The 12981-nt window shown below is 48.6% G+C and overlaps 4 protein-coding genes across 8 annotated transcripts in view; 2 read left to right on the plus strand and 2 right to left on the minus strand.

The window, feature by feature from the left end:
• FOXG_10548 (uncharacterized protein) overlaps window positions 1-887 on the plus strand; it is a gene marked incomplete at its 3' end in the record, with an annotated part of 2832 nt that extends 1945 nt beyond the window's left edge. Inside the window, exons 2-3 of the mRNA XM_018389961.1 lie at window positions 106-249; window positions 301-887. Of these exons, the coding sequence (XP_018248329.1) occupies window positions 106-249; window positions 301-887 (731 nt within the window). The remainder of the gene's footprint in view (window positions 1-105; window positions 250-300) is intronic.
• On the minus strand, window positions 243-5301 carry FOXG_10549 (uncharacterized protein). 5 transcript variants are annotated; one of them, XM_018389962.1, is made up of 3 exons: window positions 4210-5301; window positions 3053-3338; window positions 243-2798 (listed from the first exon to the last, which is right to left on the minus strand). In XM_018389962.1, exons 1-3 carry the CDS (start codon window positions 4242-4244, stop codon window positions 1605-1607), a joined length of 1515 nt encoding a protein of 504 aa, XP_018248330.1. In that variant the 5' UTR covers window positions 4245-5301; the 3' UTR covers window positions 243-1604. The 5 variants fall into 5 exon arrangements, with proteins under 5 accessions (XP_018248330.1, XP_018248332.1, XP_018248333.1 ...); XM_018389964.1 differs by having other exon boundaries at window positions 3892-5301; XM_018389965.1 differs by having other exon boundaries at window positions 243-3338.
• A 2785-nt stretch (window positions 5302-8086) lies between these two features.
• FOXG_10550 (C4-hydroxylase) lies at window positions 8087-10997 on the minus strand. The gene is made up of 2 exons (XM_018389967.1): window positions 9554-10997; window positions 8087-9487 (listed from the first exon to the last, which is right to left on the minus strand). Exons 1-2 carry the CDS (start codon window positions 10272-10274, stop codon window positions 9087-9089), a joined length of 1122 nt encoding a protein of 373 aa, XP_018248335.1. The 5' UTR covers window positions 10275-10997; the 3' UTR covers window positions 8087-9086.
• Window positions 10998-12219: 1222 nt separating this feature from the next.
• On the plus strand, window positions 12220-12981 carry FOXG_10551 (uncharacterized protein; the record flags this gene model as incomplete). Its single annotated transcript, XM_018389968.1, has 4 exons — window positions 12220-12234; window positions 12354-12465; window positions 12544-12681; window positions 12740-12981. 4 exons carry the CDS (start codon window positions 12220-12222, stop codon window positions 12979-12981), a joined length of 507 nt encoding a protein of 168 aa, XP_018248336.1.

Below are 12981 nucleotides of genomic sequence, written 5' to 3' on the forward strand. Positions count from 1 at the left end.
ACAGGAGGACACCCATATCTTCTACAACAAATATTCAACCCAAAACTATTACGCCCGCTCTCCCTACCAAATCTACCAGTCCCGACACTCCCGCTGTAACCCAAGCCCCCGACTCTCAAACTCAACCTCCTCAGCCTTCAACCGGAGCCCGCAATGCCATTGTCTTCCAAAACTTTGACGACAACGCCCTCAAGGATCGTAGCATTCAGACGCAGATCATCTTTGGCCGCAAGATGAATAAGCTTTCCAGTAAGTTTACATGGATCTTCAATAAACGTCACGTTCTCTAACCATGTTCAGAACCTTCTCCTGCGCCTCTCTGCGTAATCACAAATCATCCCGCTCGGTATCGGGATCCGCGTACCGGTCTTCCTTATTACAATGCCTATGCGTATCGGGAGATCCAACGCCTTACCCGAGGCGAGTACCGATGGAGCCATATCCTTGGTGCTTGGGTCGGTAGCGGAACATATGCTGCACGAGGCGTCCCCGAACGCTTCCTGAACCCTGACAAGAAGGGGCCTGAGAAGAAATCTACACCTGACGAGGGCATTAAGGGCAAAGATGCTGTCCAGGCCCCGGATCAAGCCCAGGACCCCAAAACAAATACCCCTGATGTTCCGTCGGGTATCCCGACTACTGGGCACAAGATGACTGGGGTTGGGCAAGGGGCTTCCGCACCACCAAACTCTGAGCCTAATCAGACGATACAACCCAAGATCGCGCCACCGGCAGTCACTCAGCCTACGAAGACTACGAATACAACGGCCGCAACACCAATAGCGCCAAATACTACTCCTGCTTCTGAGCCAAAAGCTCAAGCTCCAACAAACCCTCAATCAACTACCACAGGAAATCCCCCAGCACCACTTCAGACAGCTCCATAGTATTCGAGACGAATTGCATAGATCACTGTATATAGTACTTCTACTGGATAGATACAGGGCTGTTGAATCACAGGAATTGGCATGATAACACGACAGTAACTACAATATGTACCACTATGTATGAACACAACATTTTGACAGCACAAAAGCACGGCTGAGATTATTCATCGTTTGACGCGTTAACAGAAGTGTGTAACTGGTAAAACTAGTGTTGTAGGTTGGTTATAATTGTGTCTTATCTCATCTATCAAGATTGTGCCACTTGCCGATCGCTATGTCATCTACATACACATGCAGATGAGAGCAAATCAGTCCAAACCCCAATCCTCCCCTTAGGTCCAAGATTCGTGTTTCGATAACTGCCGTGTCGTCCGTCTCATGAGCCATACCACCCTTCCCTCACATACTCCTTTAGAATTCCTTTGTTACACGGCCGTCTATTTCGATTCGCCCAGATCCTTTTCTTATTACCCCTCGGGGATCGTTGTATGTTTGACATCTCGTTGAGCTGCCTATGCTTGCGCCATCCCCTCTTGTTCCTTCTAAAACGCCAAATGCAAATCCCGCTGTGTTATGTTCATCAAATGTTGAACCCAAATTTTTTGAAAACCAGTATTAAACGCCGTCGAAACAATGTTGATCATAGAGTGTGGTAGGCGCTGAAGCCAAAAATTAAGTTGTATCGTATCAGATAGTATGTGAGTATGTTGTAGCTGACTAGTTGGCCTTGGAGCCAATAACGTCAACCATCCAGCCCAGCTCGGCCGCAAAGTCATCCAGGCCGGTATCGATAGGCGCACCGAGGAAGTTCCCGCTGTCGCCGCGAGAAAGAAGCGATGGAGAGTTGACCTTGGCATAGGCTGACTGGGACTCGACAATTTTCCGTCCTTGTTCCTGAGACTCCGGGAGACTGTAGCACTCGAAGGAGTCGGTGGTAGGGGCCATGCCGGGAACAGGCTGAAATGCGAGGATGTCACTGTTGCTACTTGACACAACGTCGTCCTCATCATCGGTAAGATCAAAGAAGTTGGTTCCTTCATCTTCGGGAAAGTTTGGTGTGGCTGGCGACAAGAAGAAGCTCGTAGCAGGGTTGATTCGAGGGTTAGGGGCCCGAAGAGTCTCCAGCCTAGGTCGTGAGGGAAGCACAGCCGATGCAGGCACACCGCTGACCTCTAATAAGTCCTTCCTAGATGGTTTTGAAGGAATCAGAGGCAGCGAGCTTAAATTAGCGGCATCGCTCCTAACTGACTCGGAGGAAACAGTTCGCTTAAAGGGAGGGGGTGAGAGACGAGTGACGTAGGGCTGTCCGTCTGATGCTGCTGAAGTAGCAAAGTTATCGTCGTCATCGTTCTCGTTGTCCTCTACAACCTCTTCAGGGATGACTAGAGATGGCCTTTCACTGAGGTTAGAACCAGGGCGAGGAGGAAGATCATCAGATAGGAAGCGTCGAAGAGATTCAGGTGAGATATCTCTTGTTCGAGTACCCTCTGATGGCGTCGTGCAACGGTCGTCGATATCCTCGGCGGTACCAGACAAGTCGTTGCGGATGGGAGATCGCCCACGCTCGCCTTCAGAGTTCACCTTGCGACCGAACAAGCGCTTCCATGCCGCCGGGGCAGGTGATAATGATCGGGACGAAGACTTGTGATTTAGTGATGGAGATGAGCCAACCCGGTAGGGGATGTGGTTGGCTGGTACTGAAGGTGCAGGTCGAGGTGTGATGTACTTGGATTCGGGATTCATGGTCTTGAGATCGGTAGCACGCATAGAGGTGAGAGAAGCACTTCGCTGCCTGAGAGCCTGCTCGACAGGAACAATTAAAGTATTGACAGTTTGGCCAGGCAGGTATGGGCATGCTGTGGTTGAAGGGAGGCTAGGGTCGTGTGTCTCGACCGAGCCATCTAGCTCATACTGAAAACCCATTGTTAATATAAATGAATGACTGGATTAAGTAGTAAATAATGAATGAATGAGTGAATGAAGAATTGAAATAAGTGAGAGAGGCGATGCTGATTAAATGTGTTTGGGTGGTTGGGTAAACGAGTGTTGATGTATATAGTCGGGTTCACTAGTTTAAGGCAAGGGAGAGGAATGGGTTTGTTATGAGGTGATGTGCAATGCAATGCAATAAGATGGCATATACCGAAATGGATAGAACAACATACGTAGTAATAATAGGTATGACCCATCTTAAGACCACCGTGCCTCTTGTTGGGATACGAAGGTGCTGTGCCAGTACCTGAGCCTGAGCTTGAGCTTGTTCCAGCGCCTACGCCAGCGCACGTCGCAGAAGCCGAGACGGAAACGTCGTCACAGACAATGTCACGAAAAGAATAGCAACCTCTCCACTGATCACGGCCCCGCCGGATGTCCCGTTGCATGGGGTGAGATTGGCTGAAATTGTCCCACGACCCAATAAGCTGCACGGACTGTGTCGAAGGGGGAGTTTGACTGGGGGATGCTTGTCAGCGGCCGTCGTTAAAAGCCATCGGGTGACGCCATGGAAGGGGAAATAGAAGCAAAGAAAAAGGGCAGGGAAATTGCACCAAACTGCAGTACGTTACAGCCAGCCACACGCCTTGGGGCCAAGGGGTAACAGCTGAGAAACAAACTGGTACGATAGGCTTAGACCGTATGAAATGATAGAGCTGACAATCGTGGGGAGACAAGGGAACCCTTGGATCGATCCCTAGGTAGCTGCAGATAGAGACTTCCATCTGCAATCAAACCCAGCTGTTTCCCCATTTTGATGCATACAGCATATTAGCAGTACCAAGCACTGCAGCTAGAGGCTGGCTGAGAAAGGTTCGACGCTGACTTCAGCTCCGACTTTTTACGCCCTCAATACAAAAGAAAAACATGCGACTCAAACATTTTGTTTTTTTCCTAAACACGGCGTCCGTCTATGTCTTGAGGCACAGGCCGGGGGGGGGCTGGTCGGGGACAGAGCCAGATTCAGATGATTTTCATGCGAGGGTACAAAAATAAGACAATTGAAGCATACCACGGCAAATAAGACACTTCTAGGTAATGAGTACCGATCCGGGGTAGAGAATGGAATGACAGCGTTCGATAATTGAAACACAAAGGGAATGCTGAGAGATGAAGCTGACGCAGTGGGAGTGAAAGTGGTCCAATTGCTGAAGAGAACGATTTTTGTAAAGATGGATTGGATATAATGAACCGACTCAACGGTTCCGTAGAAGGCGATCCGCAGAAGTAGTGGATCAACAATCGACCAGCGAGAGGCGAAGTAAGGGAGCAAACAAGCAAACAAACGGGAAGAAAATAACAAAAGAAAGAAGAAATGGTCCGAACTCACAACAAGAAAGTGAAGAGAGTCGTTGATGGATCCATGACAGGCGAAGGGTGACAGGACCTTACTACAGTTAATATGTAGGCACCCGTTACCACAGGTCGTCGTGGGGATTAATGATGAGATTGGTACTAATCTGGGAAACCAGTCAAGATCCACGACAGCGCCTATAGGCTTTGATGCCGGGGACTCGGACAGGTCGAGATTAAGCAATAATAGGAGGGTTATGAAACACCATGAGGTGTTCGTCGCATGTTCAGACAGACGCGAAGTGGTGTTAGAGACTCTATACTGGCTGTCAATGATTGGATGTGAGCCTCTCAAATTACAGCGAATTTGGTTGTAGGTGGTTGACAGCCAATGACCTAACGAGGAGCCCTGAAAGGTGATGGGCAGTAAGCGCCGCAATGGAGTCTTGGAACAACCCTCGACGAATGTTGACGTGTACCAAGAACTGGGTAAGTAAGGTACGGAATGCGGCACAGGACGGGCGCTTAAGCGCAGGGCGTCAAAGGCAGCGCAAAAGCGAGGCAAGATGAGGATACTCGGCTATGAGACGAAGCAATACAACAGTCGGGCACAGCGAAGTACAACAAAGGCAGGGCAAGGCGTAGACGAAGAGCCGAGGGCGGCTAGTGAAGCTGCTTGCCTGTCTGCTTGCTTGCTTGTTTGCTTGCGACGCTCGAGTAAAAGTCGTGACCTAGGAGTGGTCGATGCAAAGGTGCGCGCGGACAGTTTGGATAGTACGGTCCCACTAACAAGAGAATACGGATGGACGCAAGTGGTGAATAGACGGACTCTCGCTAGTTTGCTTTTGGGTGGTCTCAGTCTCAGTCGCAGTCTTAGACGAGGAATGAATGGGGAAAAGTAAAAAAGGGAGCCCAAAGATGCAGAATGTTAGATCGAAGAAGAAAAGAGGGTGAGACTTTTGGATGGGGAGGAGGAATATTGGATTTGAGATTGCGGAAAGAGCGGGAGAGACCCAATTCTGACCAAGATGGGGAAATAATACTCCTTCCTTTCTTCACATTAATTACCTTACCTAGGCCTTACGTAGTTAAGAAGCCAAAGGCCACGCCAATCTAAGGCCAGCTCGGAATAAGAAATGCCACTGTCATTGGAAGAGACAGGTAATATTTCAGCCGTGGCTATCAAGTGACAGGTCCAGTTCAGCCCAGCCCAGCCAAGTTTGAATATTGGCCTTTCCAGTTGCGATATCGTTCCGGTTCGCCAGTGAGACCAACCGAACCATGCACGAGGCGTCAAGGGGGGGCTTCTTATACATCTGGGGATAGTATTGGCCTATTGGTCTGTTTGAGCATGCGCTATGAAATATTGCCTGCTCCTCGACGTTTCCCGCCTTTTGATCATCGCCAATGATGGCACAGACCGCATGCGTCTGGTAAGGATCGGCATCTTCATGTCTCGGTTTGATGGTTGTCGGTCAACAACTTACAGATAAACACAAGTAGACAAAGAAAGGGCAGAGACATTCTGCATATTGTACCACAATCAACAAAGACAAAAACGACAAAGTATTCAGGGGGAACAAAGGCGATCATCTGCACGAGCACGGCATAGCGAAAGACAAGGAACCCCAAGTCTCTGGAACATTGGTCAGCCGTGATTGGTCCACTAGCCTTCTCTGATCGAACTGAGCCTGATCCCCTTAACTCGAATAGGCTCTAGTGTTCAGCCTGAGACCTGGTGGGTCAGTTTGTGGCAGGGATCTTTGTGGGGCTCAGCCAGGGTTCTGGGAACTCCTTAGCACGAAAGAAGGGCGTCATAAAAGATGGGGCATTTTGTGTCTGTCAAAGTTGGTAAGCTTGCACGAATTATTCCTGACGATGAATTTCACTAATTATCACATCTTGGCAAATCAAAAGGGGAGGGACGGGTGCTGTCAAGATTGGCCAGACACATCTGCAATACAGCTCGGCAAGTTGCCAATAGTCTCCTGCAAGAGATCAGCTGGGATAAACAACTCAGTCTCTGCATTGCGACATGATGAAGCAATCAAGTCAGGATGAATCACTCTTCAGACAGAATCAAGAATTGCAGGCTCCAAAACCAATGCTACTCAGCTGTGACCAAGGGGGCAGAGAGAGTGTGAGCTCCATTCCCGGCCTCCACTAATAATACCTTGAGTGGAAATTCAGGGTCCTCTTAGCTACGGCCAGTGAAAACCTGCGCTCTGAAAACTCGCCTGAGCTGTCTTAGGAAGCGAGCGTTTAGTGCTCAAAGCTCAAGGGAGAGACAAAAAGTCGGCGGGTTTTTGACGGAAAACAGGCCAGAACCGGACAGAATGGGCCGCATGCATCAATTGTCCTAGGGAAAGACGAGACAACAAGACGAGACAAAGCTGGTTGTGACTTGCATTGCAGTAGGAATGGCATAACCACATGCTGTTAGCTAAGTGATATCTATTCTGTTGGTGTCTGGATCAACCACGTCAGTCATCACCGTTGACAACAGCCACAAAATATCGTCAACGTTAGCAACGCCTTCTAGGTGCATATGCACAATTAATTACACAACTGACAGAATGCATGTTATCAGCTCTATTTGCTTTTTGTCTTATCTTTTGTCTTTGTCTCGGATGCATCAAGCCTACATCCGCCCTGCACCATCGTCCCCCCAACCGTATTCATTGTTTTCTTTTTTATCGATAAATCACGTCACGAAGTTCTCATGTCTGAATTTTTCCAAGAAAGTCCCATTGCCAAGTCATGCCCTTTTTTGCTTTTCATCCCGATCTCTATCTCAGCCCCAATTTCAAGAGACCCGTTTTCTGATGGAGGAATATCTCCCTCCCACCTCAAGCTTCTCCCTGAACGTGGATGTGGATACGTCAATAAGTCGAGAAAGAAAGCATTTACCAAGAAAATTGACAGTTCATCGTGACAGAACGCCAAGACGGAAAACAACAAAGGATCTTCCCTCCAAACATATGGATACCTGTACAACCACGTACAGGATTTAAGGCCGAGACAATCATTCAATGACTCTCCCGGGTTCGCAGGAACTCATCCCGTCCCGTCAATGTGAAGCGTGTCACAAGAACACAGACACGCTCAATATCTGATGAACTACTCCGTACACCCAGTGAATATCGTCATCTCCGATGCCAGCTTTATCAACCCAACCTATCGGTCCGGAACTTGACTTGAGTCCTGGATTCCAAACAAGCCAAAAACGGCGCTCGATGATCTTCAATGTTTCTAGATTATCCCCAGCCGCTGTTAGCACTTCAAATTTACTTTCGAGGCTGGTGGTTCTGTCATTTCCCCCACGTAGAGAGCCTCCATCTGATCAAAGCGTTTGTTTCGTTGTTTCGTCGTTAATTAGAACCGTTGTTTGTTAGAGGCTATCCCCCTAGCCTATACTTAATTTCCATCAGGATCATAGGACTTATTAAGACTGTTTCTCGTAGAGCTGAAGTGTGGAGTTTATCTCTGTTGGAGGAAATGATGCTCGTCACCATTTCTCATCACTCTCCCAGTTTGCTGGTTCAGTGCGTATTCTTACACGTCACATACCCTCAACGTCTCAACAGATCACATATCACTTAATAGTGAGCAACGACATGCTGTTTTCATCGTAACATGGAAAAGTTGGTACTCTACGATACATGACATGCATATGATTTATCTCTTCACAACATCGGAGACTTCTTTCTTCCTGAACAGGTCGTTTCTATAGGGTAGGCCGACTGCTCACATTGAGATGGTGCTGGGTAGTCTTGATTTTAACAATTGCTGAGCGCTGCATTAGACAGTTACATTCATATGATCCCCGGTACTAATATACGTGATACGGGAAGAGTCCTCTCGCAATCATGCGTCAAGGTCCTGGCTGTGGCCTTGCCTCAAACATTCGGTAGTACCTCTCCAATGCTCGATGTTGAAGTACCGCAGCCAATTATTTGCCCCATGATCTTGAACGTCATGAATCAATGACCCATCTGCCATTATAACAATGACTACAAAAATCGATGTATTATGCCCAAAATATATAGATGGTCTTATTGATGTCCTTCTAGTATTACCTATAGGCTATGAAGAATGTCTTGCCACAGGGAGCTTTCAACCCCATCTCAAACCACATAGACAGACTCAGAGTGACTCTACCAGTGGACAGATTATCACGTTGGCATTTGAGAGGTATTGACATGGGTTACGGAAAGAACTGTTGATATTCTGTTCTTGGGGGCTATCCTGAGGACCAAACTGAGATACGGTGCCGTACATCTGCGCAGATATTTATCTTCCCATTGTGTTTCTTCCTCCTTCTGGTCATACCCGTTCCCGACACAGAGGAACAGGGACCCAAGGCCTATCATCTCACATACTAATTGTGCGCCGTTACCAAACCCAACTCTGTATCTCATTCTTGACAATAATGGTACAAATCCAGATGTAAAGCAAATAGGGTAGAAGACCCTCGTCTACCCAACACCGCCGTTCTCAGAAGGCCAGCCCTGCCACTGCACTACCAGACCCTTGGATTGCGGTGACGGGGCTGGTGGCAGGGTAAGAATGGGAGTCTGTAAGAATAACGAAAGTAGGAAGAACGTATTAGGCCCAAGGAGTTGGTCCATCAGGCGCCTCATTAAAGCCATGAATTAAAAGTTGATAAAATTACCGCAAGCTTCGAGCCGTGATGATAAGTGTCGATGTTGAAATTGCCGTCATGCCCAAACCGATCCAAAACCGTAACAAAAAGCGCCCCCCTGATAAGATTAAACAACCATATCGCAATCCGGCGATCCCCAAATAATCGAATACTGATGCTTGGCTTTCTTGTTTTGTTGGGACTGCACAATCATGTGCTCCTTATGCTGAAATCAAAAAGTTCATATGCCAATGTCTCAAAAACAAAATCTACTGAGCCTTTTCCTCAACCTTGGCCTTCTTTTGGCCAGGCTTGTTGGTCTTGGAGCCCCTGTACTTGGTATCGAGAAGAGTGTCCCAGAAAGTGAAGAAGGGCTGAGCAAAGTTGGTCTTGATGCCCCAGTGTTGGTGGTGGATGTCGTGATATTCAGCGTTGTTGCTGGTGACGATCTGGAGAGGGTCCCAGGGGAACGCGTAGCCGCAGTGGTCGTCGACTGTCTTGATCGTGGACATTGAGAAGAAGAGGATGCCCTGGCGCAAAGTCATGCGGGTGACCTTGAATGCGACGGCGGCACCGAGGGTGTCGAGCAGGAACCCCTCAACAGGGTGGTTGTAGAGAGCACCATAAGCGTAAGGCACGTAAAGACGGTGGTGGCGAGAGTGGAAGTGAACTGTTGAATTGAGTTAGCGATCGCGACATTGAAATGAAGCAGGTATGTTGTGTGAATGGAACTTACCATACAACCACTTGTTGACATGCATCAATCGGTGGAGGAAGTATTGCCAAGTATCGATGATAGCAGCGCCAATAAAGTACTGAACAGCAGGGATCAGGAAGTAGTAGATAGTCTTGGCCAATGTCATCTCCCAAGAGGCGAAAGCAGGTTCCGAGTTCGCGCCCACAAGCGACGGGTAGTAACCGCCAGCAACAGCCCCAGCCAGCAGGGGATGAGTGTCAAGGAGACTCTTGGAGATTGCTGTAGCATTGAGGCCGACGAGGCCGAGCACAGTTGGGAGAGCTCGTTGCGCGATACGGATGCGAGTAGCCCAGACTGCAACGTCATATTCACTCTTTCCAATCATCTCCGGAGGCTCGGACAAGGCGAGAAGAGCGCCAGTGACGACCTGGATGATCTGCTGCAGGATAACATCGCGGGCGACCTCAAAGCGGGAGACGTGGTTGCGTTTGGTGATTTCTTCAGGCGTGTGTAGTCGATATTGGGGGAACCAGTCGTTGACGTCGATTGCATGGAATGTCAGGGATAGGACCCAGTAGACAACAACAGGGAGTAACAAATTGAGCCAAAAGTCGGAGACCCAAGGAAAGAGATCAGGCTGGACCTCAAGACTAAATGTTGGCAGCGGTGGTAAAGCTGTTTCGAAGAGCGTATGATTGAAAGAAGTGCCGGGCACGGCCATGGCGGAGCCGTCGGCGAGAATGGAGCTGTCGTTGCCCATGACGGGTTCAGAAATTAAGTTGATAAGGTATCGATGCGGTCGCGTTATAACGTTTTAGTTGGTGATGATGCGAAGGAGTGAAAGGAGACAATTCAGTTCCGTACGGGAGGCGAAACTGTAAGAGACAAAACGAAACAAACGATTAACAAAGTCTCGATCAAAAAATGAAGGTAGAAAGAGTTAGAGGCTAGACCTGGAGGATACAAGAGATTTAAGAAAAGGGAGCGTCGATGTCGATGTCGATTGCGATGGCAATGGCAAGTTAATAAAACCCGACTCCAAGGCAAGGCAAGGTACAGTACCTAACCTAACGTAACTTGATTTGGGGGGCAGAAGATTAGATTAAGGCTCGTGTCGTCCAATCGCTCGCGCCGCTGGGCCATTTAAAGTGGCAACCCACCTCAGGTACAAGCGAAAAAACACTGATGATACAGTATCTGCAGACACGGAGGCAGCCCTGCGCCCTGCTTTTTGGCCCGGGAGCTTCGGAGGACAAAGTAAAATCAGCGACCGGACTGTGCAACTGGAAAGGTCCAATTATTCCAAACCCACGCCAAGAGACCAATCAATCTCCTTTTGTAGATGATACTTTACGCATGTGACATTTCCATGCGTTATTTCAAGTATAAGTGTCTTTGCAATTCTTATAATCGACATCTCCTGAAGAGCAATTCCATGAGGTCGCATCATGGCTATGACGGTGGCCGGGAGTGGCGGATCAGCCCACGCGTTAAACAGTCAGTGACTTTGTCAAATCACATGTGTTAATCTAAGATCATACCCAGCTCTGTGATATCTTTATCATTAAAGGGGCTTCACATTCTGTCATTGCTCAATGGACTCAGAAAACGTACGAATATCTTACGCCTGTCCTCCCTGTCAATTCATGTTGGTGCTCCATCGCCTGTTCATTCCTCTAGACACAGGGCAAGCCTTGCGAAGCCTCTTGTGGCTCATACCACTGAAACGTCACCAACAGGTCATATGTCTGCTGTCGAGGCAGAGTAGCTTCTTACAGCTCGTCTGAATCTTTAAATTAACTGAACCGAGACGCAGATGGATCACGCCAGCCCAGCTCAGCCGTTATTTTGTAGATTCCCTTTCCCTGGGCATGGCATCGCATGAAGCAGTTCGGTTACAAATCCGCGTATTAAATCCGGGGCAAACACGAACCCCTGGCTGATCTTGTCAGGCGTTGAAGATCCTAGGTCCTCTCGGACTCCGGGTGCTGAGCCTGCTTTCGGCTGCTTGGGACTTGGGAAAATACTCGGTATGGGACATGCAATGCTGGTAATCGGCAGTACATGTATTTTCCATGACGCGTGAGATGCAGCTCAGCATTGCCGTCCGCGGTGTAATTCTATTGGGCTAGAGCTGGCCTATTATATTACATTGTCGTCCGCGGATCAAAGTTCGCTTCCACCACTCGTCAGCAGATAGCCCGCTTGGTGGTCAGCTCAGGTAGTTTTCGCTACTGTCCTAGCCAGGGGATCACTCAAAATACCTGCAATCCTTCCTTGCTTACAACTACGCCAAAAAGTTTTTGTTTATCTTAGCTTAATAGCTTCTCGCTAAGAAGCCCACATGACTAAGATCTATGCTCTAATTTAGCATATTCCTCTTGTCATTTTAACTCTTCATCCAAAACGTGATATGAACCAAGAGACCGATTTGGTGTTTTCGAGGCCCACTCTATGAATTTTATTGGTTCACAGGAACCGGCCACGGAAAAATTTTACGGCGTTCTTCAGTGAGCTTTTTCAGTTTGCGTGCCGCTAATGTACTCGAGCCCCCACTACCCCGCCACTGGCTCTAGATTTTTATTATCATCAGGCTCTGTTTCTCCCTTTGGCTTTGCTCCTCTTTGCCAGTCTCATCAGCTTCATTTTCTCTTCTTCTCCATCCCATCCCATCCTCAAAGGTCTAATCGACTTCAACCGTAAAAATGCTTATCTACAAGGTACGACCAAGAATAAAACCGTCTCATCACCCTCAGCAGTACCCCGCCTCCTCTTACCCCGCGCTCGATTCTTGTTTTGTCTTATTCGCATGATCTGTCGCTGAACCCCGCAACAATAGGATATCCTCACTGGTGACGAGCTCATCTCCGACTCCTACGATCTCAAGGAGGTCGATGGCATCGTCTACGAGGCCGACTGTGCCATGATCGAGGAGGGTGGTCTTAACGTCGGTACGTGATGACCAGCATCACAGCCTCAGGGCTCGTGTAAAACAAGGTTCAATTTTGCCCTAACACCATAATCCACAGATATCGGTGCCAACGCTTCCGCCGAGGAGGCTGCCGAAGATGTCGATGACCAGGTCGTCAAGGTCAACAACATCGTCAGCTCCTTCCGTCTCCAGGAGACCTCTTTCGACAAGAAGAGCTACCTCACCTACCTCAAGGGTACATAGAAGCCACCCCATCGAGATCCACGATACCCAGAAGTTAACACCAATTCCAGGTTACATGAAGGCTGTCAAGGCTGCTCTCCAGGAGAAGGGTGCTCCCGCCGAGGAGATCACTGCCTTCGAGAAGGGTGCCCAGAACTATGTCAAGAACGTCGTCCTTGCCAAGTTCAAGGACTTCGAGTTCCTTACTGGCGAGTCCATGAACCCCGACGGAATGTACGTTTGCCCCTTAGTACCGAGTCTGTGTTCATTAGGAGACTACTTATCTATAGGGTGTCCTCCTCAACTACCGTGA

Source organism: Fusarium oxysporum, chromosome 7 (assembly GCF_000149955.1).
Source record: "Fusarium oxysporum f. sp. lycopersici 4287 chromosome 7, whole genome shotgun sequence".
Lineage (NCBI taxonomy): Eukaryota > Fungi > Ascomycota > Sordariomycetes > Hypocreales > Nectriaceae > Fusarium > Fusarium oxysporum.

Coding starts and splice junctions, on each gene's coding strand:
- FOXG_10550 (XM_018389967.1), bottom strand. CDS start 10,274: ATGGGCAACGACAGCTCCATTCTCGCCGACGGCTCCGCCATGGCCGTG. Junction 9,488..9,553: donor TGTCAACAAGTGGTTGTATG/GTAAGTTCCATT, acceptor TCAATTCAACAG/TTCACTTCCACTCTCGCCAC.
- FOXG_10549 (XM_018389962.1), bottom strand. CDS start 4,244: ATGGATCCATCAACGACTCTCTTCACTTTCTTGTT. Junction 3,339..4,209: donor ACTCTCTTCACTTTCTTGTT/GTGAGTTCGGAC, acceptor AGCATCCCCCAG/TCAAACTCCCCCTTCGACAC. Junction 2,799..3,052: donor GTCATACCTATTATTACTAC/GTATGTTGTTCT, acceptor ATGGGTTTTCAG/TATGAGCTAGATGGCTCGGT.